The sequence below is a fragment of the Podarcis pityusensis genome (assembly GCF_964106645.2).
Source record: "Podarcis pityusensis genome assembly, chromosome: 10".
NCBI classification, from domain to species: Eukaryota; Metazoa; Chordata; class Lepidosauria; order Squamata; family Lacertidae; genus Podarcis; species Podarcis pityusensis.
In genome coordinates, this window is record NC_138035.1 from 6,107,466 (window position 1) to 6,131,685 (window position 24,220).

Here is a 24,220-nt window from a genome sequence, read left to right on the forward strand (position 1 = left end):
GCCTAGGGCTTGCCGATCAGAAGGTCGGTGGTTCGAATCCCCGCGACGGGGTGAGCTCCCATTGCTCGGTTCCAGCTCCTGCCAACCTAGCAGTCTGAAAGCACATCAAAGTGCAAGTAGATAAATAGGTACCGCTCTGGCAAGAAGGTAAACGGTGTTTCCGTGCGCTGCTCTGGTTTTGCCAGAAGTGGCTTAGTCATGCTGGCCGCATGACCTGGAAAAACTGTCTGCGGACAAACGTCAGCTTCCTCGGCCTGTGAGATGAACGAGATGAGCGCTGCAACCCCAGAGTCGTTTGCGACTGGACTTAACTGTCAGGGGTCCTTTACCTTTTAGAGTTAATTGACTTTAGAGTGATTGACTTGAGGTGAAGGCAACTGGGAAACCGAACATGGTTCCTGCAAGGTTTGCTCCCTCAGGAGACAGGTGGCTCTTTGCCTTACCAGGATGCACCTGAGATAATACCATGAAGTGTATCCAGTATACACATGGATTCATTGTTGCTTTTCTGAACAGTTGAAATAGTTAGCTTTTCTTCTTCTTCTGTGTCTTCATTGGGGCCCCATGTGTCAGAATAAGTTGTGGGGGGTTTTTGGTGCCTCCCGCAGACCACCAATCACCTATCTCTGTTAAGTTGTACTTTGTGTGCAAAATTCTTAGTTCATGGTCTTGCTGTATTTAACCTTGGACCTATCTAGTCCAGTGGGTAACAGATCTATTTTTAGAGATGGAGAATGGAGGCTGAGGGAGAGAACTGACTGAAAGATGATTTGAACCTGACTCCTCCATATCTCACTCTTTTCCTAAGCAGCTGTGTGCCAGAGATGCTTTCTTGTGCATGATAGCTGGGAGTAGAAGATCAGGCTTCCCACATGCAGGATATTTTTTTAAAAAAATATGGTTGGGTCTTATTTGCAGATCACAACTTGAGGACTTCTCTGGCGAATTTCTCAAGCGTCCTCCGCTGCAAAATTGGCAGAGTCACTAGTTAGCAGCCTCAAGAAGAAAAGTCTGCACCACTTTTTCTTTTTTTTTGGAATAAGAGTTTTGTGTATTTTTTGCACTCTTTGCCTTGCGCAGGTTGTGAGATTGAGCGTGTTCATGGTGGTATGGCTGTAGGCTGTGGCGCATGCAGAGTTCTGCATCTGCGCCGGAAGTGTTCTGAGTACACCATCGTTCAGACTTCCCCAACCTGGTGTCATTCACATGTTTTGTTGTGCAGGCTGGGGCTGTAGTGAGGAAGGACAGTAGCATAATGATAGAGCACCTGTTTGGCAAGCAGAATGTCCCAGGTTCAGTCCCCAGCATCTCACAACGTGACTGGGAAAGACTCCATGAGAGCTGCTGCCAGTCTGTGTGGACCATACTGAGCTAGATGGACCAAGGGACAGACTGATAATAAGGTAGCTTTTGACATTCCTATGACACCACCGGGTTCAGTCCCTGGACTGAAGCCCACATCCAGGCACTATCACAGGTGATGCGGTCTTTTCTTGGAAAGTATTTTTTTTTGTAATAGTTGTTTTTTTATTATTATTAAAGATTTTCTTGTTTTACAGAAGTATGTGTAATGTCTCTCGTATTTTTTCCATGTAACATTTTTACAGATTAGTTTCATTTGTTGAGACATTAGTGGGGGGGGGAGATGGGGGGGGGTCGAGTGGCGATGTTTCTATTATGCTTAATGTATGTAGGGTTTGGTGTCAGTGTTGCCTGTGCTGTTCACTTGTGTTCCTTTGGTGGTGAGAGAGGTTGGGGTTGGCCTAGGGTGTGGTTGTTCATTTGTGGTTGGCTGTGGTGGTCTTTGTTTTCGTGTGTGAGTGGGGTGGGTGTTTTGGATCAGGTTAGCCATATTGATTTGTATGCTGTTGGTGGGTTATTGTCATTGTCTTGTTGGGCTGCGTATGTGATAAAGGGGAGCCATACCGGGGTAAAGGCGTCTTCTTCTGTTTGTCCCCATGTCAGTTTCAGTTTATTGGTTAATTTTTCTAGTAGGGCTGTTTCCCATACTATTTGGTACCATTGGTCCTTGCTTACTCCTGACAGGTCTCTCCAATGTCTGGTTATGGTGTTTCTGGCTGCTGAAAGTAGGTGGGTTATGAGTTCTTTGTGGTGTAAATGAGCATTGTTGTCTTGGAAGATGTTTAGTAGGGCCAATTCTGGGGTGGTGTCTAATACTTGCTTAGTTATTTTACATATTTCTCGTATGGCTGTTGTCCAGAATAGTTGGATTTTGGGGCACTCTTGGTCTTCCTCTTTTCCTTCTCGTTTCAAGGAGGTGTCAGAACTGGGAAGAAAAACAGCCGTGTGCTTATTTTAGTCTCATGTGGCTTCCTTGCATTACGCTAGTGCGTCTCTGAAGGACACAATTTTCTTGCAACTGCAATAAGGGCAAGCAACCTTTTCGACCGTTGCAAAAAAAACCCCAACAACCCTTTGGCCAATAAATGCCTTCATTGTTTTAGTTGCTCATTAGTTAACTTGGTTCTAATGTGTCTCTGTTTAAACTTAATCTGAGGCTGAGGAAAGGGAGATTGTGGAAACAGGGGTGGGTGGAGAGAGCCTCAAATTTAAAGGTACCTAATTAGCAAGTTAATTATAGCAGGCAAGGAAATATTCTGGTTACATAAATGAGCCATTGTTACGCGCGCACAAGCCAGGCCATGTTAGAAACCGCAGCTTAATGGTTCTGAGGTGAGGGGAACGCGATAAAACAACAATTAAAGGAGAAGGGAAAATGGGGTGAGGGAGAGAGAGAGAGAATACCAGCAAAGCTTTGTTCCGCCAGGCGCAAGCAGCAGAAATTCATTAAAGCTGTGGGCTCGTTCCCTGCCAAATGGAGCCCTGGAAGAGAGAGTTGAGGCCACCAGGCAAGAGGAAGGAGCCCTCTTTACCTCTCGCAACCTCCCTCCCGCCTCTACCCTATCTTCCCTCCCCGAGCAAGAGAGTTGAAACCAGAGCGGACAGGGTCACTGGTGCAGGGAAAGGAGGTATAAAGGGGATGGCCAGCCGCCTCTCTCGGGAGGACTGCGCAGGGCTGGCGAGAGAGCTCCAGGTAGCAACGCTATGCCAAAGCACAAGAAGTACAATGTCAACGGCGACTCGGGGATGAAAGCCCAGGTGAGGGGAAGCCTTTCCGTTTCTTCCTGGAGCAGAGGCTGCGGTTCTGCCTGCCTTCCCCGTTTCTTTGGGAGGCAGCTAGAGCTCCAGCCCTGGTCTTCAGCTCTCTTTTCCTCAAGGTCAGGGGCAGAATCATAAAGCTGAGAATAGTGGTGGTGGTTAGAACTACCCTCCTGCATCCCCACAGCATGTCGCGAGGGGAAAGGTGGACCAGACCCCTTGGTTGGAACAGTATCCTCTCAGAACAAGGTGCATTCCTAAGCACCGCACGTTGGTGGAGAGCTGATAGCATAGTGTAGGGCCTGCTGGTCGCGGAGGAGGAAGAGGAGGGTCTTCCCTGGAATATGGAAATCATTGTCACCCCCTGGTAAATTTGGCATCTAGTTTCAAATGTTCACGGCTGTCCGATTTGCAGAGTTGTATAAGCAGAGCTTACCTGATCGCAGCGGGTCAGGCTCACGAGTTGCGCTCTGTGTGCCTGTTTAAGAATTTGCCCTGCAGAAAATTAACTTGCCTGAGAAATAGGTTTGTGTCTTTCAAGGGATGAAACTGGCCCTCTTTGGCCAACGGGTGTCTCTACTCCAACTGGTGTTGGATGGCTGGAGGAGATCTGGTCACTGAAACTGAGGCCACTCATTTATATTACCATGAGGGAGTGCTGTTTCTTTTTGAGGTCAGGTTCTCTTTCGGGGGGGGGGGGTCGGGGGGGTAATGTTTCCATGAGCCGAATGACGCTGCTAAAGTTCAATTGAAACTTGCATCGTAATTAAAAATTGCTGCTTTTTTTTAATACTGTCACAAATAAAGTCCGCCAGATTAAAAAGGAACGCTTCGTATTTTAAAGGTCTAGTTCTGTCTTAGACCAATTAGAACAGAACATGTTTTATCCAACTTAGAATTGTATACACCAGGCATGGCCAAACTTGGCCCTCCAGCTGTTTTAGGACTACAATTCCCATCATCCCTGACCACCGGTCCTGTTAGCTACGGATGATGGGAGTTGTAGTCCCAAAACAGCTGGAGGGCCAAGTTTGGCCATGCCTGGTATACACTGACTGACTGCAGAGGTCAACAGCTGGAGGCAGCCGTTCTTCCAAAAACCAGTTGCTGGAAACTGCAGGAGGGCAGAGGGCTCTTGTGCCCATGTTCTGTTCGATGGTTTCCTGCAGGCATCTGGTTGGCTGCTGTAAGAACAGGATTCTGGACTGGATTGGACCCCTTTAGCTGGATCTAGCAGGCTTTTCTTGTTCCCACAGGATTAGTGGTTCTCGAAGGGTGTGGCAGGAGAGGATGGCAAAGGTGGAGGAAAGATTCAAGGACAACCAAAGAAACATTTAAAGATTTCAGTGTAGTTTAGTATAGTATCAAAATATTTTTTTTTTTATTTGCAGAGCATGAGAGCAAGAGACACACCAAGTGATACTGAGTTTGTATACACACATAAGGTACATATGTAAGAGGTGTGTTTATAGTTATATCTTGGGAATGATTTGTGTTCTTATGTAGTTGCATTGTTTTATACTTTATGGGTTGCCGACGATCATATTGTGAAGTAGTTGTTTTCTATGTTATAAATCAGGCATAGGCAAACTCGGCCCTCCAGATGTTTTGGGACTACAACTCCCGTCACCCCTAGCTAACAGGACCAGTAGTCAGGGATGATGGGATCTTTAAATTATGATGCATCTTGTTTTGCCCACATATCCTGCTTCTCTTTTTAAAAGGAGGGAAATAATACAGGCATCCTAAAATGATGAAGTAAATTATATGGCAGCCTTAAAATAAAAATGCAATCAGATTAAAAATCCAGTAGCAGGAGTATCATCAAATGATGATTATTTCAAAGGCTGTTGTGGTTGCCTGACTGGTCCCCCCCCCCCACATCCCCCCTCTCCTCATCTGACCTTGTTAACACTCTTTTTTGAGCGGGTGAATGCAGAGTGGAGGGGTGTGCGCACTGGGAGGTGGTTTTATTTGGTGCTGCTTACATCCACCTGGCAGATTGCGCACTTATAGTGGTAAATGACTGGGTTGTAGCCACTGCTAGTCCTACTCAAGACTAGATCTATTAACGGACCTAAGTTAGTCCTGGGCCTTAATCTTGATGGCAAAGCCATTTGGAGTCTCAGCCATAAGATGTTCTTCAGATGACCATTGAATCATTAGGGCCACGTATTTTTCCTTCCCCACAGAGATTCTGCATTCAGAATACTGAATGCCACTGGAAGTGCAGACGTAGCTACAACTGTTCCCGCATCTGGACAGCTTGACCGTAGTTTCCACACATTGGTAACCCCGAGGCTGGATTACTGCAATGTGCTCTATGTGACGCTACCCTTGAGGGCAGTTCAGAGGCTACGGCCAGTGCAGTAGATCTGGGCCACTTTTGGGAGCAAGCGAGTTCCAACATGCAACATGTTTGTGGGATTTCCACTGGCTGCCAATCAGCTGTCGGTCCAAGTCCAAAGTTTTGATACTAATGCATAAGGTCTTGCACAGTTTGGGATCAGGCTGCTAGAAAGACTGCCTCATCCCTTATATACCCAGTACGTCACTGCATTCTGCAGAAGAGGGTCCAGAGATCTCGGAAGCAGCATCCCTGTTGAGATATGGCATGGCAGGTGCCCAAGTCTCTGCTTGTTCTTCTAATTGCCAGTCAAAGGGCATGGGGAAAGTGGCATCTGGGGGGACAGAATTTTGTTTACCCTCCGGATGTAAGTGAGGCACCAGTGCAAAGGTGGTGTTAAAATGGGCAGCCAGTTGTGTTGAAAAGCCAGAAAGGGCACAGGAATGTGTTGGACCCTTTTGTGTACATGCTGCCAAGGAATCATTTTCAGTGGCTTTCAACAACTGTTGAAGACTTGCTTTCTGTTGATGGTGGATTAATGCTGTGATTTCTCATGAATGGGGCTTTTGCACAAGGAACACGTACTGTAAATGTCGAAAGAGGGATTTAAGGGAAATGAGATGCTACAGAGTGCAAATATAACTGCTACTTTTCACCCATCTGAAATGTCTTGTTTTGTGAATAAAAATACTTCTTTATATTGAACTACCATTCATTAGTGACCCTAATCAAAGGAATTAGTGGCTCTAAAAGAAAGGTGATGTTGGCATTTATTTATTTTTCAGCAGTAGTTAGGATAGTTAAGGATTGTTAGAGGCCTGACCCCTTGTGGTCATGGGAATAAGTCTGATTTTAAACTGTTCCTTCTAGAACTCTTGCTGGGTTGATTCCATTGACTCAGGCTTCCTCAACCTCAGCCCTCCAGATGTTTTGAGACTACAATTCCCATCATCCCTGACCACTGGTCCTGCTAGCTAGGGATCATGGGAGTTGTAGGTCAGAAACATCTGGTTGAGGAAGCCTGCATTGACTGATACGTGAATTTCAAGAGACATACTTCTATTTTCAGAAAAAGTAGACAATGTGAACTTTGCAAGGTTACTGCAAGAAAAGCCTTTAGCTGCCGGAATAGATCCATTATTGTGACTTCAACAGGGAGGAGGATTTCCTTTGGTCAAAAGGGCACTGGAGTGAGCAGAGTGGTCTAAATGCTTGCTTTTGTGCGTCTTTTGCCACTCTTTTACTCATTTGATAGAAATCTGCTTGATTTCTAAAAACTGAATTTACTTAGCCCATCCTGCTCTATTCCCCCCTTCAGTCTCAAACAGCCTACTTGATTGTAACAGGTGGCATTCAATTTCCTGTCGAGGAATCCCATTTCACGTGGGTGTCAAATGTGCGCCCTCCGTTGCCTGTGTTGAATGAGGGCCTTACTTTCCTACATTTGCATGAGATTTGCCCTGCCTTCTGTGATTACACTAGTTTTTTCAGTCCTTGTGTGTCATTGGCACAACCATTTTGTGGATTATATACAGAAGGGTTTAAAAAGACACTTAATGGGTCCTTAGTTCAGTTGTTGGTTCTTGGGCGTGCCGACAACTTTCTTCGGACACCGATGGTAATGTAGCGCATGCCTCCTTGCGCCTGCTCAGAGCCTGACTAATGTATGACTGTCCCCGTTCTCTCCTGTTGTTCGAACCCCCAGAGGTCCCCGGAACAGATACCAATTCATAACAAATTAAAAACGTAACGAAACAACATTAAAAGGGCAGGAATGTGTTTTAAAACCAGAGCCAAGCAAGATTTAAAACAGTGGTAAAAACATAATTAAAAAAGCTTGTGCCACCAAAACAATCCTGGAAAAGGCATTCCAAATTTGGGGTGCCACCGCCTCGGTTCTGAAGGCAGGAGATCCAAAGAAGGCCTTGTCTGGCACCATCTTTATAGGCAGTGAAAGAAAGGACTTTTTATCTGGGGCGTATATTTTGCTATATTGCATGCTTTCTGCCATTTTCAGTTCTCCCTCCTTTTAAACAACTTTATTTCTAAATTGGACCCATGGTTCATGTTTTTAAAACTGATGTCCACCCTTGTCACCACTGGCTCATATCATGTTTTGTTCCGTGATAATATTGGAGGTTCTCCCCCAAATAATTTTCAGGTGTTGGTGTGGCAGCAGTCTACTGGAAATTGTGTGTGTTTGAGCTTCTGACTCTTCGGAAATCATATGTGGTTTGGAAGCTTAGGTTTAACCGAAACAGCCTTGGTTTCTGAAAATACTTGATTTTGGTGTCTTTGCTGTCTTCATAGTGAGTATCTATAGCACAAAACTGTTTTGAGTCCCCACTGTGTAGCTTCTTACCACCTGGCATGGAGAGAGGGGTTTACCGTATTTTTTTGCTCTATAAGACACACTTTTTCCCTCCTAAAAAGTAAGGGGAAATGTGTGTGCGTCTTATAGAGCGAATGCAGGCTGCGCAGCTATCCTAGAAGCCAGAACAGCAAGAGGGATTGCTGCTTTCACTGTGCAGCGATCCCTCTTGCTGTTCTGGCTTCTGAGATTCAGAATTTTTTTTTCTTGTTTTCCTCCTCCAAAAACTAGGTGTGTCTTGTGGTCTGGTGCGTCTTATAGAGCGAAAAATACGGTAATTTAGAGTGCCAGGAACTCTTTGAACAGAACAGTAGTTTCTGTCCACTGTGAGTGGACTCTGCACCTCCAAGGCCCCTCATCTCCAGCCACTTGTCTCCTGGCAGTTGTGATTGGAAGGGAAGTAACAGGTTAAAACGCTGTGTGTTGCCTGGGGCTGAAGCACCCACACCAACAAGTCCACTAAAGAAGGTTAATGCTGAACAAATTGCAACCCAGTCTAACTACTGATACAGGCAACTATTCCTTAACTTCAGCAGAACAATTGCATTTGTTGGCCTTTTAAATTTACCTTACCTTCTCTCTTGACAGATCCAGTTTGCGGACCAAAAGCAAGAATTCAACAAGCGCCCCACAAAGATTGGCCGCCGTTCCTTGTCCCGATCCATCTCTCAGTCGTCAACGGATAGCTACAGCTCTGGTATGCACTGTTTGTCCTAAGCTCTTCTTGGAGGCAGTTTCAGATTTTGAGTGGGCATCTGCATGTCTCTGTTCCCTCCGCTTCAGCACAACAGCTCCTGTGTAGCCAAAGCCAAATGTTCTAACATCCTCAAAAACAGAAGATGAAGACAGGGATTAATACAAGACTTGCGTCCTGACTTTGTTCTGGTCAGTGTAGGCTTTCGGAATGAATCACCGTCAGCCTTCTCTTCCATTTTTACTTGGTTTTCATTTGTTATGAATTGTTTAGCTGTTCCAGGAAAGACACCACATTCACAACTCGTGCTTAAGAACGAGTAATATTCAGAAAAGTATAAACAACTCATTTATTAACTATTCCAGAACAAATCAGCAAGTTTACAGTGAAGTTTCTCCAGCAGACTAATCAAAGCAACTCAAACCAATAAATTCCAGATTAGCCAGCCCACTAACATGTTCACATTTCGCAGTTCCACCTGCTCCTTCAGAGACACTGTGACCCGTATAGGGCAGGTCACACACCAGTTTCCTGGATACAGGAACCACCCTCCTACGGAGACTGCCACCTTGCTAGGATTCAGGCAGTATTTATTTATTTAACAAAATGTGCATACCACCTGATTGTAATAAAACCTCTAAATGGTTTACATAAAATATTCAAACTATCAGGAAAAACAGTTAAAAACAACCAACCATTTAAGGATAAATGAAATTAACAGTAGAAAAGAAAAGCATGTCAACAGCTTTGTGTGTTTTTGGACCAGTGGTCAGGGATGATGGGAGTTGTAGTCCAACAACAGCTGGGGACCCAAATTTGAGAAACGCTGCTGTATAAGCTTGTCTAAACAAAAATGTTTTAAGTGGATGCCAGAAAACGTACAGTGAACGCATCTGCCCGACCAAATGTCAACAGCAGGGTGTTCTAACGTGTAGGTGCTAGCATACTAAAAGTTCAATTTTTTTACAACTGCAAAATGAAAATTACAAGCAAGTTTCACACATCCATCAAGTGGGTACATGTGGGGTAAGGTGACCCTGCAGATCAACTGATCCAAAGTAGTTAAGGGCTTTGCCTTCCAGTAGCAATGCCTTGAACTTGACCCAGTAACAAATTGGCAACCCTCTTAATTCTCTGAGCAGAGGTGTGTTGTGCTGACACTAACTGCAGTTTCTGGGGTCAAGGGACCCCACATAGAGTGCATTGCAGTAATCAAGACTTGAAGTCACCGGTGCCTGAACTACGGTTGCCAAGCTTTCCTGGTCCATGAATGGTCATAGCTGTTGTACTGGTCCGACTGAACTGGCTACCGATTAGTTTCCAGGCCCAATTCAAAGGGCTCGTTTTGACCCATAAAGCCTTAAATGGCCCAGGACCACAATACCTCAAGGACTGCCTCTTTCCACATGAACCTACCCTGACCCTGATATCATCTCCTGAGGTCCTCCTTCATGTGTCTCCTCCTCGAGAGCTCCGGAGGGTGGCAACATGAGAACGGGCCTTCTCTGCAGTGGCTCCCTGTTTGTGGAATGCCTAGGGAAGTTCGTCTGGCCTTCGTTATATACCTTTAGGTGCCAGGCAAAAACGTTCCTTTTTAACCAGGCATTTGGTTGACCTGATCAATATCCCATACCCTTTTAAAATGTGGCTCTTTTGGGGGGAGGGAGGTATTATTGGGTTATTGCTTTTATTTTTATTTTATATATTGTGATCTTTTTATGTGAACCGCCCTGAGACCTCCACGTATAGGGCAGTATATAGATTCAATCAATCAATCAATCAATAATACCAGGCACAGCTAATAAAATGTGTTTCTAGCCACTGAGGCTAACTGGGCTTCCAGGCTGCATGCCGGTTCCTTCAGGAGGAGAGCAATCACATCCGTGGCAGGCAATCAATCAATTTCTTGTGGTCCTGAGTCATTTAAGGCTTATAGCACTTTGAATTGGGCCTGGAAACTAATTGGCAGCCAGTGTACTCGAGCCAAGATTGGTGTAAAATGCTCAAGCTCTCATGCAACCCGGTGTGCAACCTGACCACCGAATTCTGCACCAGCTGAAGTTTCTGAACTGTCTTCAGAGGCAGCCCCATGTATATTGTGTTGCAGTAATCTAACCTAGAGGTTGAAGGTAAAGGGACCCCTGACCATTAGGTCCAGTCGCGGACAACTCTGGGGTTGCGGCGCTCATCTCGCTTTATTGGCCGAGGGAGCTGGCGTACAGCTTCTGGGTCATGTGGGCAGCATGACTAAGCTGCTTCTGGCAAACCAGAGCAGCACACGGAAATGCCGTTTACCTTCCCGCTGGAGTGGTACCTATTTATCTACTTGCACTTTGACGTGCTTTCGAGCTGCTAGGTTAGCAGGAGCAGGGACCGAGCAACGGGAGCTCACCTCGTCGCGGGGATTCGAACTGCCGACCTTCTGATCGGCAAGCCCTAGGCTCTGTGGTTTAACCCACAGCGCCCCCCGCGTCCCATAAACCTAGAGGTTACTAGAGCATAAACAACAGAAGTTAGGCTATCCCTGCCTCTTGGCAGACAGCTGCTTTTGTCAATGAGGCAGGGGGTCTGGTGATAAGCACGGTGCTTCTTCCCCTGGCTCCTGCTCACCACCTCCTCCCTCTGCTGCTGCTTATCATCTGTGTTATGTTTTACATTTTTTATGTACACCGTTCAGGTATTTTCTGAATGTAGAACAGTTTATGAGTACTGAAACAAGTAAAATAAATTAAGAGGGCTGAACTAAAAAGAAACACCATTTCAGAATTAGCTGCAAAAGTGATAGACCTAACTCAGACAAAAAGCTTACACAGTTTACTGCCACAGAGTGTGGTAAGGGCACTATCTTAGAAAGCTTTGCAGAGGATTCAGCAAATGCATGGAACGAGGATAGGTCTGCCCATGCATATTAATCATGTTGAGATGTAACCTCTGTGTTGAGAGGGAACTCCAGTTGCCGTCACGACCTGATTGTGAGTGTCCCTAGTTTGTTGCAGCAAACAGGATGCTCATCTAGACACACCTTTGGTCTGATCCAGCAAGTCTGCTGTAACTTTCATTAGTTTTTAGGATGCAATGTGCCCATTAGCATCTGCACCATTTGGTCTCATTGCAGATTTGAGAATATATGTGTGCCAGGAGTTGCTTTGCAGGGTTCAAATGAGAAAACTACTAGGGTGGGACAATCTTGAAACTAAGGAACGAGAGAGAGGGAGAGAGAGGCAGGGTGATATCTCCAGACATTGCAGATATCTGCTGACAGGGTGATGTCTGCCTTGAGAGCTTTTTCCAAAGCCGCCTTGACTACTTTGCCTATATTCCGTGATACAGCAGTAGTGCAGGGAACCAATGGGTCTGGCCATGAGAGCCAATATGATTCCATCCTGCCTTTGGAACCTGAGGTCACAGTGACCATTTATGACTCATCTCCAGCCCCTGAGCACGACTTTGCCCTAGCTACAAAGAGATCCAGGAGGCTGAGTCTCAGATATGACCCTGTACATTCACATACATGCCCATGTATGACCCTTTTCTGCTGAGTGGAGAGGTTACGTGCTGCTAGGATGGATGTCCCAAGGGTCTTCTCATGTGACTCTTACAATGATGAAATACCTGAGGTGTCCAAGTTGCCAACATTTTCAATACCAAGGAGGCCAAGTCGGTGTCGGTCCAAGCAGAAGCCATTGGAGCATTGTAAGTGAGAAAGTGGGCATCAGAGCACACAAGGGCTGTGAAAGGAACCATGCAGAGATTTTGCAGTGAGGCTCTTAGGCATGGATAACCTTGGATACCCAGGTCATAATCATTGACCTGCAGAAATGGTGGTCAAATCCTTGTAATGGAAGGATCCCGATACATCTTGAACCCCTTCTACGATCTGGCTTAAATGTTTTCATATAGTGCTGTAGGATCCAAAATTGTCACCAAAGGGAAAGAAGTAAATGTAGCCGCTTACTTGAGGTCTGAGACAAATTCATGTTCAGCTTTGATTGTGATCTTGGGAATGTTTCTCTTCTCTGAGCGTCTCCAGCCCCATCGTTCTGCCCGGACACTGAGGTCCAGCTCTGAGGGCCTTCTGGCGGTTCCCTCCCTGCGAGAAGTGAGGTTGCAGGGAACCAGGCAGAGGGCCTTCTTGGTAGTGGCGCCCGCCCTGTGGAACGCCCTCCCGTCAGATGTCAAGGAAATAAACAACTATCCAACTTTTAGAAGACATCTGAAGGCAGCCCTGTTTAGGGAAATTTTTAATGTTTGAAGTTTTATTTTGTTTTTAATGTTCTGTTGAAAGCCACCCAGAGTGGCTGGGGAAACCCAGCGAGATGGATGGGGTAGAAAATAATAATAATAATAATAATAATAATAATAATAATAATAATAGTAGTAGTAGTAGTAGTAGTAATTTGTCCGCATCTTCTTCCAGCTGCCTCCTACACAGACAGCTCTGACGATGAGACCTCCCCCCGGGACAAGCAGCAGAAGAACACCAAAGGCAGCAGTGACTTCTGTGTGAAAAATATCAAGCAGGCTGAATTTGGGCGCCGGGAAATAGAAATTGCCGAGCAAGGTAAGAGAGATCTGCCATTTTGGGTAACTTCATTAGATCAAGAGATCTTGGTCTTGCTGCCGTTTGGGTATACACTTTTTCTGGCACAACTATGTGGCAGTAAGACCTGACTCTTCCAATCTGCCCTGGGGAGCCCGTGGTGCGCCACTAATGAAATGTAAGGCATACAGTTGAGTTCAGCTCTCCCCAGAATCCCCACCCGCCCCCAAATTGCTCCTGTTCCATATAGATCATTGAATGTAGATTAAATCAGAGGAATGACAAATTGCTATTGTTGTCTCAAAAAACAGCACAGGCATTTGACTTCAATATCATTTTAACGGAACTTTGTAAATCAGAATTAGCAAATTTAGTCCTAACATCGGGGAGGACCAATGAACTGGAAGGCTTAGCCATTCTCAGCAAATGCCCCTGCCTCCTTCAGCCTATTTTATTCCAGCCAGATCCAGAGACTGTAAATAATCCACCGGGTGGGGAGGAAGGAAGGAGGCATTAGCAAGGGAGAAAGGGCAGGGGGAGGATACATACACAGTGGGCGTTGTGTTGTATTAGCAAAGGAATGTCGTGAAATTTGGCAGTGCAATGTGTTGTTTACCCTTAAATCTTGACTCCATGAGTAAGACTGTTTCAGATGCTCTTGATCATTTGGAATTCATAGCTCTTGCTTGCATGGGCAAGTGGTACCCTCAGGCCACTAAGCAAATCTCACAGTATCACTTCCCGTCACTGTAGATGTGGAAGGCCTCTTATCTGAACACTTTCTCGTCCAACCTAATAACTAATACCATTGTTTCTTTCTGAGATGAAACAAAACTGAAGAAAGCTTTCATTGGTTCGCCATCATTTTAAGTTCCATCTCTTCAAACAGCTGAGCTGTTTGGTGATGGAAGACCCATTTAGGGTTACAAAACAGCCAAACCAAGTCACCTTTTAAGTTTTAATTCCAAGGTTCTCAGCACAGTGCAAGCAAAACAAAGCTGTGGTTCTACAGATCCAAGTGAATCCTATTGTTGCCTGACAGTCTCTTTTCCCACATCGAGGTGGAAGTTAGCATGGCTGCATTCTAAGAATGAGCTTAGCCTTGGAAGAAGTTGCCTGGGGAGATGGTGAAATCTCCTTTGCTGGAGAACCATTTCTTGGGGAAGCTTTTAGGCCATGCATGCCCTGCTTCAGGGCAGGGTGTTGAACCCAGAAAATTTATTGGGCATCTTCCAGACCTGGGATTCCACTGTCTAATTATCTGTGTAACGTGGGAAGCGGGCACGTCCTTGAACGTTCACACCAATTCTGGGACTTGTCCTTGCAGATTATTCCCCACCCCACCCCTGGGTTACAGAACTTTGCAGTGCTTTGTTTTAAAGCGATAATCTTTCTGATGCTGAAGGCGATATGGGGAAATGTTTGCTGTCACCTGCTTGACATTTACTTGGCTTTTGGGTTTTGAGCATCTGTGCCCATTTTCGTGTGTGTCATTTCTTTTCCTCTTCCTTCCTAGAAATGCCTGCGCTCATGGCCTTGAGGAAACGAGCTCAGGGAGAGAAGCCGCTGGCTGGAGCCAAGATCGTGGGCTGCACGCACATCACAGCCCAGACTGCTGTAAGCTCTTCCGTCCAACCGGTGGTTGGCATCCAGCACATGTGACAAGCCTAGTATGACACCTTGGCTCAAATATCTGATATCCCACATGGTGGCATTGAGGGAAGAATAGGCAGCTCAAATGCCACGATTTCTCCAGGAAGTTTCTGGATGCCTTCTGAAACCCAGCCTTCAGAGGCTATGTTTCACTTTTGGAAATTCACACTGTTCTATTCAGGAAACTGGCACCTCTTACTTGGTTGATTTTATCCCCTGCCTCTCAGTTTCCAAGGGGGCCTTACATTTCTCTGGTAGCTGAGCTTTCAGACCTTTTTCCTCACCCCAGGCCGGCATTGGCACATGGTACCTTTTGGCAGCTACTTGGATACCCAGTGCCCAGCCCCATTGGTGCCTGCTCTGTGCATCCCGTGCCATGCAGATGAGCCGGTGTGAAATGCTGTTTTAATTTCCGATGGTGCCCCAGGGGACTCACAGTACATGTGGGAAGTTGAAATGGCCACCTGTTGCTGCTGCTTCCAGGTAAACCTGGTGGAGTTTGCTGAAACCTGAAGCCAGCCTTGTGCATGGGATCACATGTGCCCCCCCCCAATGTTAAAAAGTCCATGCTTGAAGGAATGTGGAGGTTAGCTTGTTATAATAATATAATAATAATTTGTTATTCATACCCTGCCCATCTAGCTGGGTTTCCCCAGCCACTCTGGGCGGCTTCCAACAAAACACTAAAATACAATAACCTATTAAACATTAAAAGCTTCCCTAAACAGGGCTGCCTTCAGATGTCTTCTCAATGTCAGGTAGTCATTTATCTCTTTGACATCTGACGGCAGGGCGTACCACAGGGCGGGTGCCACTACTAAGAAGGCCCTCTGCCTGGTTCCCTGTAATTTGACTTCTCGCAGTGAGGGAACCGCCAGAAGACCCTCGGAGCTGGACCTCAGTGTCCAGGCAGAATGATGGGGGTGGAGACGCTCCTTCAGGTCTACTGGGCCAAGGCCATTTAGGGCTTTAAAGGTCAGCACCAACTTTGAATTGTGCTCGGAAATGTACTGGGAGCCAGTGTAGGTCTTTCAAGACCGGTGTTATATGGTCTCGGCGGCTGCTCCCAGTCACCAGTCTAGCTGCCGCATTCTGGATTGGTTGTAGTTTCCGGGTCACCTTCAAAGGTAGCCCCAAATAGAGTGCATTGCAGTAGTCCAAGCGAGCAATAACCAGAGCATGCGCCACTCTGGCGAGACAGTCCGCAGGCAGGTAGGGTCTCAGCCTGCGTACCACATGGAGCTGATAAACAGCTGCCCTGGACACAGAATTGACCTGTGCCTCCATGGACAGCTGTGAGTCCAGAATGACTCCCAGGCTGCGCACCTGGTCCTTCAGGGGCACAGTTACCCCATTCAGGACCAGGGAGTCCTCCACACCCGCCCGCCCCCTGTCCCCCAAAAACAGTCGTTCTGTCTTGTTAGGATTCAACCTCAATCTGTTAGTCGCCATCCATCCTCCAACTGCCACCAGATTGTTAGGGAGCATTTGGGGAGAAGAATGCTGCTGAGAGTTCAACTCTTCCTCCCCCCCCCCCCCCATTATCCTCTGGGGCTGGAAATTGTTTTGAGTCGTGGCTTGTTGCCCTAGCTGCTTCAGTCAAGTTATCCAACCCCTGGTTGTTAAGGCTGTTTCTTGGACATGCTCTCTGCCATTCTCCCCTGCTGATTTCACTGCCTGCGCTTCCAGCCAGCATTTTGGATGTGAGATGGGGCATGGAGGGCTTATGGGGGTGTTGCTTCAGCACCTGGCAAGTGCTGTAGTCACAGGAAAAATCATTGGGCATCTTCTGTGTGTGTGAAATGAAAAGAGGGGTTCGACTTTTTCTTTTATATAATTTCTTTTTAGTTTTTTAACATACCATTTTCAACAGTGATTAAACATACTTTTGCATCTTATTCAGTTTTTTTGACTTCCATCAGTCCTGTCTGAAAATTTTCCAATCTAATCTCTTAGTATGCATTTCTTATTTTCACTATTACATTTCAAACTCATAACCAATATCTCTATCTTTTTCTACTTTGTAACATTCCGTATATTTCTCCTTACAAAACTTCTTGTAGTCCTCCTAGCGTAATTTGTTGATTACAGTTGCTCTTCAAATAATTCACATGAAGTATATGAGTGGTTAGACTTTTTCGACAGAAAAGTAAGGAGCTGAAGCAAAACAGGAGTCAGGATTCTAAACTTTTGGAGAGAATTGCATTACTGGCTAGAAGTGATCAGAGTATGGCTTTCTATGTGTACTTTCAGGTTGAGGAAGTAAAAACCGTACTAATGATACTTTAAATATATCCAGGGGTGTGCATGTAGTTTACTGCTTTTAAAAGGGAACTTAATAGGTGCAAATTCTCTGTGTTACTGAATATTACTGGATGTGGCATTTGCTTTTTGTGTGAAGATTTGTGCAGGCATGGCAAATCCCAGACCCTCCCACCGCCGATTTTCCTCATTACAGGTTCTCATGGAAACCCTTGGTGCCTTGGGTGCTCAGTGCCGGTGGGCTGCCTGCAACATCTACTCCACCCTCAATGAAGTAGCTGCTGCCCTGGCTGAGAGTGGTGGGTATTTGGCTGCTTCAGAGCTGAGATCCCTAAAAAAATATTAAAGGTATTGCTGGAAGTGATTTCGGGGGTGGGGATTTTAAGAAGCACTTCCGACTTCTGGTAAAAACATACACAAGATTAAAACAAGAGCCATTGGTGCTAAGGGTGGCATTCCACTAAGTTTTACTCAGAGTAGACCCATTGAAATAAATGGACACAACTAGGGTAAAGGGACCCCTGGCCATTAGGTCCAGTCGTGACCGACTCTGGGGTTGTGGTGCTCATCTCTCTTTACTGGCCGAGGGCGCCGGCGTACAGCTTCTTGGTCATGTGGCCAGCATGACTAAGCCGCTTCTGGCGAACCAGAGCAGCGCATGGAAACGCCATTTACCTTCCCGCCGGAGCGGTACCTATTTATCTACTTGCACTTTGATGTGCTTTTGAACTGCTAGGTGGGCAGGAACCGAGCACTGGGAGCAAACCCCGTTGCGGGGATTCGAACCTCCGACCTTCTGATCGGCAAGCCCTAGGCTCAGTGGTTTAACCCACAACAACTAGGGTAGGTCCCTTAATTTCACTTGGTCTACTCTGAGTAACATTTAGTGGACTACTGCTCTAAGGTGATCTTTCTTCATGTGTAGCTTCCCATGCTATGAGCTGCCTGCTGCCATCTGAAGTGCGTACCCTCCTTATCTCTTGTGCAGGATTCTCCGTTTTTGCCTGGAAGGGAGAATCTGAGGATGACTTCTGGTGGTGCATTGATCGCTGCGTCAATGTTGAAGGGTGGCAGCCAAATATGGTGAGTCCTAGAACCGTCGGCAGTGTTCATGAAATCCGGTTCTGGTCCCTAGAACGGCATTTGGACAATTAAGAACAAAGGAAGCAACATTGTGTCAAGCTTGTATTATTAGCCTTTGACTCTTGGGCCATCTATTTGGGGACTTCCCTGGCTTTTTTCCTGGCCTATGTAGGACCAGTCTGGATAGTTGGCCTTGGTGAAGATTTGACGTTTTCATCCCCCAAAAGTTTTTGATTTGAGTTTCTACTGAGGCTGCATTTTAATGTTGTCTTTTAATCTTGTTTTTAAGTTATATTTTAATCAGTTGTTTTTACCTGGGGTTAGCCGCCCTGAGCCTGGTCTTGGCTGGGGAGGGCGGGGTATAAATAAAATTTATTATTATTATTATTATTATTATTATTATTATTATTATTATTATATACAGTTTTCATGCACTGCTGAAAACTCAGGGCAGAGATGGTTGGCGTGTGACATTTGTGCTGGTGCATGAGCCAGGCATGTTTCAACTCCCTCAGGATCGGCGAAAGTTTATTTCTTTGTTTTCTGTTGATGCTGGAAGTTATAATGGTCCTTCTCTCACCTTCTGAGCTTGCCTTCATTCTATAGGCAAACAATAAATAAGAGTATATCCTTTGGGTTGCCTGCATGTGTCCCCACACTGTTTGCAGAACTGGTGAAAGCATCACAGTTTGTGGGTGGTTTCCGTTCTTGTGTTTCACTCCAAACTGTGACGGAGGAATGTGTGTGTTTTGGACCAGAAGATGGCAGCACCGCAGAGCTTACCTTGCCTGCCTTTGTGAGGGATGGCAGATAGCTGTAGTGCTGGGAGGTTGCAACTTGACGCCAGATGCATGAAGTGTGTCTGGGCGGGCCAGTACCCAAAACATGGTGGGTGATTCTGCAAACCATTTGCTGCCCTAAAGAAGCTTTGAATCTCCATCTGGGTACTGAACATCAGGCTGGCCGCTGAGCCAGAGAGCAGGCGTTACCTGTGAAAGGAAAATGCATGGATGACACGAAAAGGATGTTGATCTGGAAACTCTGCCAGGTTGTGTAGCTATAACTGGTGCAAAGGGAACCAAGGGTTTATTTTCCCCAAAGGGGCAGCCTTCAAGGAGAAAAGCCCCAGTACGAGGAACTTCAGTAATAGTTGCAAGGCAGATATAAAAATTATAGTGGGGAGCTGCTGGGTGAGAACCAGTTGTTATAGGGGTAACTGTGATTCTGGGGGATAGTTAGGCTGGTTGGTGGAAGGGGGGAATAGGGGAATAGTGTCATAATACTATTGTCTCCTACTTGCTTGCTTGCTTTTGGGGTTGCTGAATATTTTGTTCTTAACGCCTTCCCCTTTGTTGGGTTATTTCAGAATGTGTGTGCATTTCTAGACTGTTCTGGTGTGACAGTAAAAGTCCTGTGGCATTGTTTTAAGTTGCTGCTGCTTTCAGGTTCAAGATGATTTGATGGTTTGGAGTCAATTTATTGAATATTTAAAGGACAGTTGTAAAAACTTAAAAACACTAACAGGACTGAAGTAACTCCTACAATGTAGATAAGAGGTGAAAAGATAAAACACGTGGCTTTAATAAAGGATACCATCTGAAGGGAGGGAGGGAAGTCACAAGCTCGGCAGAGCAAAAAGGTGTATATGTTGTTTAAAGTATGATAAGAAAGAATATGTAAAGAAAATAATAAAAATTTATGAGAAGGGGGAAAAACGACGATTAGATGGTTTTATCTGGTTAGGCACCTGATGATTTGGTTTGTGAACTGCTCTGCGTTTTTCCAAATTAAGAGGGGTATGTAAGTGAACCAAACCAATAAATATTGGAAGGATTGGTTGGAATTGCAGTGAAAGAGGCAACCAGAATGGGGCCCAGTTGGTGCTTTGTGTAGGCAAAAGGGCACCCCGTTCTTCTCCACAGGAACGAGTCATGTTTTGGCTGCAGTCCTTGTTCTTTCTCTTCATAAGGGTGCGAGGGAAGCTTGCCAAATTTTGCTGTTCTGGCCTATTTGTGCACATAAAAGAGGAGGGAGAGAAAAAAAGATTATGCAACCTTCTTAATTAAGTGAAGATTAACAAGCACAACCCCTGATTGGGAAGGAGGAATGAGCATTGTATTGCAAACGTCTCTCCAGGCCACTAATCGGATGATTTTGGAGGGGGTGTGCTTTGAGCAAAGGACTGGGAACCAGCGGCTGCTGCTCTCTCCCTTGCCTGGTTTTCAACATCGTGATATATCACCAACTAAACATACTGATATATCACGATGTCTGAAATAAGGATGGAGCTATGTAGAGGCATTGGCTGGCTTCAGAGTTTTCCCGTATTGTGATTTTTGCCACTGCCTGTTCTTGTGGTTTGCTGCCCCATGCATGAGGCAGGAGAAAGCTGAGCCAGCAGAGTTAACAAAGGCTGGAGAATCAAGAGAAACATTGGCTGGCTTCATGGTTTTTCTCTCTCTCTCTCTCTCTCTCTCTCTCTCTCTCTCTCACACACACACACACACACACACCATGTTTAATGATCTATTGCCGGGCCAAAAATTCTGAAACTGATTATCACAATGTTGTTGTTGTTTAGTCGTTTAGTCATGTCCGACTCTTCGTGACCCTCTGGACCCGAGCACGCCAGGCACTCCTGCTTCCCACAGTTTGGGCAAACTCATGCTGGTAGCTTCGAGAACACTGTCCAACCATCTCGTCCTCTGTCTTCCCCTTCTCCTTGTACCCTCCATCTTTCCCAACATCAAGGTCTTTTCCAGGGAGTCTTCTCTTCTCATGAGGTGGCCAAAGTATTGGAGTCTCAGCTTCAGGATCTGTCCTTCCAGTAAGCACTCAGGGCTGATTTCCTTCAGAATGCATAGGTCTGATCTTCTTGCAGTCCATGGGACTCTCCAGAGTCTCCTCCAGCACCAGAATTCAAAAGCATCCATTCTTCGGCGATCAGCCTTCTTTATGGTCCAGCTCTCACTTCCATACATCACTACTGGGAAAACCATAGCTTTTACTATACGGACCTTTGTTAGCAAGGTGATGTCTCTGCTCCGCCCCCCCCCCCCAAAATAAGGACTTCAAATTGGTTTTGGATGATATATTGCTAAATCACCCAGCCACCTGCGATTCCCAGCTCAGTGACTCGACAGTGGAGAACATAGCCTTCATAGTTAGTAACCAATGATAGACTCTGGCTTCATTCTGTGACCAGCAGTTCCAAGGTACATGTCATTTGAGGTACCTAGAATTTCTGTCTCTTTTGACATAATCTGGATGTCAACATGTCAAAATAATTTTTATTTTACTTTTCAGGTTTTACATTTCCACATTAACATCTTTCATTATACCCACCCATTCAACGACTTCCCTCCTTCCGCTTCCAAGGTGCTTTTAATTTACCCATAATTCCTGCATATTCTTGTATATCCATCTAAATCAGCCCCCCCCCTTTTGCACCCTTTTAAATATGTTTTACTGTTGAATTTACCTTAATACTGCCAGCATTGTCATTGTGTACAATTTTTTCCCATACTCAGCAAAAAATTCCCCACTCCTCTTTAAATACCTGTTTTTCTTGCCCTATTATTCCACTTCTAGACCTGCTAACTCTGCATATTCTATCATCTTAAGCTGCAATCCTCCTAAATAGGGACCTCATTAAACCTCCATTTTCTGGCTTACAAAATCCGAGCCACTTTTGTTGCATACTTAAATAACTTGTTCTGACACCTGGGTACCTGCTTCTGAACTATCCTAACAGGAATGCCTCTTGTGGTTTTTTTGGGAGGGGTGTGTGTTGTTTTAAACAATTTTTTTCATCTCATTATCTCTCATTTCCCAATGTTCTTTTAACTTTTTTGCATGCCCGCCACATATGAAAAAAGTTCCTTCTGTTTCCATACATCTCCAGCACAGATCAGATTCAAATTTATACATTTTAGCTAATCTACTCGGTGTTAAATACCATCCATGAATCATTTTCATATAATTCTCCTTCAAAGTGTAGCATGCAGTAAATTTCAAATCTTTTCTTCCACAGTTTCTCCCAGAGGTCAAATTCTATTTTATGCCCTTTGTCTGATGCCCAGCAAGTCATTGATGCTTTTACCAGTTCATCTTTTGTTTCGCACTCCAATAATAGCTTATACAATAGTTCTTCATTATTCACTAATAAATCTCTTTCAAATTGTGATCTTTATGGTCCAGAAGTCCATTTTTCTTATATAGTTTAAACCAGGCATGTCCAAAGTCCGTTTCGGGGGCGTAATGTGGCCTGCTGGTCAGTTTAATCTGGCCCCTGTGGCAGTTTATTTCCTGGGGGGGGGGGGAAATACGTAAAAAACCCCAACAACTTAAATCATAAAAAAGCTCAACAACTTCAATCCTAAAAAAAAGGTCACCAACTTTGTTTGGCCCTTTGGTCGGCCCTCACTTCATCAAATCTGGCCCTCTTTGAAAAAAGTTTGGACACCACTGGTTTAAACATACCATACAATTGGTGGTACTGTAACAGATCTGTTACTTGGCTCCTTATTTCTTCCTTGAGAAGTCCAGTAAGTCTCTATAAGTTGCCCACCATCTGTCCATATTGATTCTCTTGATTGTAATAGCTTCCATTGGCAGCAGCCCTAGGAATATTTCCCTTTCCATCCGGTTCTTATATTTCTCCCAGACGCTATACAAATTCTTCCTGATCACATGATTCAAAAAGCTCTTATACATTTTAGCTTTCCCATACCAAAGACATGCATGCCAGCCGAATCCTGCTGGCAGATCACTGTCGGACTCTCAGACGTACAGAGCAATGTCACCTTCGATAATATGTCTTTCCTTACTCTCTCCAAAGAATATCTACATCCACCAGTGGGGAAAACCTTTTACCCACCACATGTGCAGAATGCCAACTGCTGGGTCTGTAGCAAAGGAATGTGGTAGTAATAACACATTTGGTGTTTCAGATCTTAGACGATGGTGGGGATCTCACACACTGGATCTACAAGAAGTACCCCAACATGTTTAAGAAGATCAAGGGGATCGTAGAGGAGAGTGTCACTGGGGTCCACAGGTAACAACTCTCACATGCTTTGGGTGAGGTGGGAACTGCATCCTATTTCACCAGTGCCCCTGTTTGGAGAGAAACAGCTTCCTTAATTTTATTACTCTTCGGTCTGTCCTCCAAAGGAATTCAGAGTAGCACCTTGACATGCCAGTAACCCATGGCAATAATAGCCTGTGGTCACCTAGTACATTTCATAACTGAAAGAGAATTTGGATCTGACTTCCCCAGTTTCAAAAACCCAACAGTTTGAATCACACACACACTGCCTCCCAGACAAAACTCAGAAAGTGTTGTGAGGGCAGATGTATTAAAAAGTAACTTTTACTTATCAGACTTTCCACATTAAGGGGAAATCTGGATTAAGTGTAAAAAAATGGGTGGGCTGGCATTTTAATGATAGCATCATGTGGACCTTGCAAAAACAAACAAACAAAAAACCCTTGCAGGCATGCGTAGTGCTGATTTCACAATAAACTCTTTTTTTAAAAAAAATATTTTTATTAAATTTTCCATTTTAACAATCCAATCAAATCACATTAAATATTCCAAATTATACAAATACATATCATATAGTCCAAATATTCTGCCAAATTATAAATTTTTATTGGGACTTCCCATTCTTCAAGTTTGGGGGGGCTCTGGGGGGGCTCTGATTATCTTAGATCTCTACTGCCTTGAATTTCCAATAGTTCCTTTACATCTTCCTGTGTTAACCTTCCTTCTTTCATGGCCTCTGAGTTGTTCCCACAGGCGAGTTGAAGTAAGCAATGATTTCACAATAAACCCTTAACTAGGAGCACCCGGTGCTGGTCAGTCAATTGTGTAGGTGAACAGAAGGCAGAAGAGCAGCCAGGGAAATTGCAGGAAACCTTGGCTTTTATCCTTTCATTCTTTCCCCTCCCCTCTCACCCTAGATTGTATCAGCTATCAAAGGCAGGCAAGCTGTGCGTCCCAGCTATGAATGTCAACGACTCTGTCACCAAGCAGAAGTTTGACAACCTCTATTGCTGCCGGGAATCCATTTTAGATGGGTACGTATCTTTCTGTTTAAATGAACACAGAGAGGAGAATGAGGTCTTCTCACAAGGGTCTGCAGA

The 24,220-nt window shown here is 45.1% G+C and overlaps 1 protein-coding gene across 2 annotated transcripts in view; it reads left to right on the forward strand.

Annotated features, from left to right (window-relative positions):
- AHCYL2 (adenosylhomocysteinase like 2) overlaps positions 1-24,220 on the forward strand; it is a 99,109-nt gene that overhangs the window by 54,043 nt on the left and 20,846 nt on the right. Inside the window, exons 2-8 of one of the 2 annotated variants that reach the window (XM_081022906.1) lie at positions 8,427-8,535; positions 12,950-13,093; positions 14,589-14,689; positions 17,184-17,286; positions 17,976-18,070; positions 23,023-23,129; positions 24,038-24,154. In XM_081022906.1, coding sequence (XP_080879032.1) covers positions 8,427-8,535; positions 12,950-13,093; positions 14,589-14,689; positions 17,184-17,286; positions 17,976-18,070; positions 23,023-23,129; positions 24,038-24,154 — 776 coding nt within the window. Of the gene's footprint in view, positions 1-8,426; positions 8,536-11,975; positions 12,226-12,949; positions 13,094-14,588; positions 14,690-17,183; positions 17,287-17,975; positions 18,071-23,022; positions 23,130-24,037; positions 24,155-24,220 lie in introns of those variants that run through there. The other variant, XM_081022907.1, reaches the window with a different exon arrangement.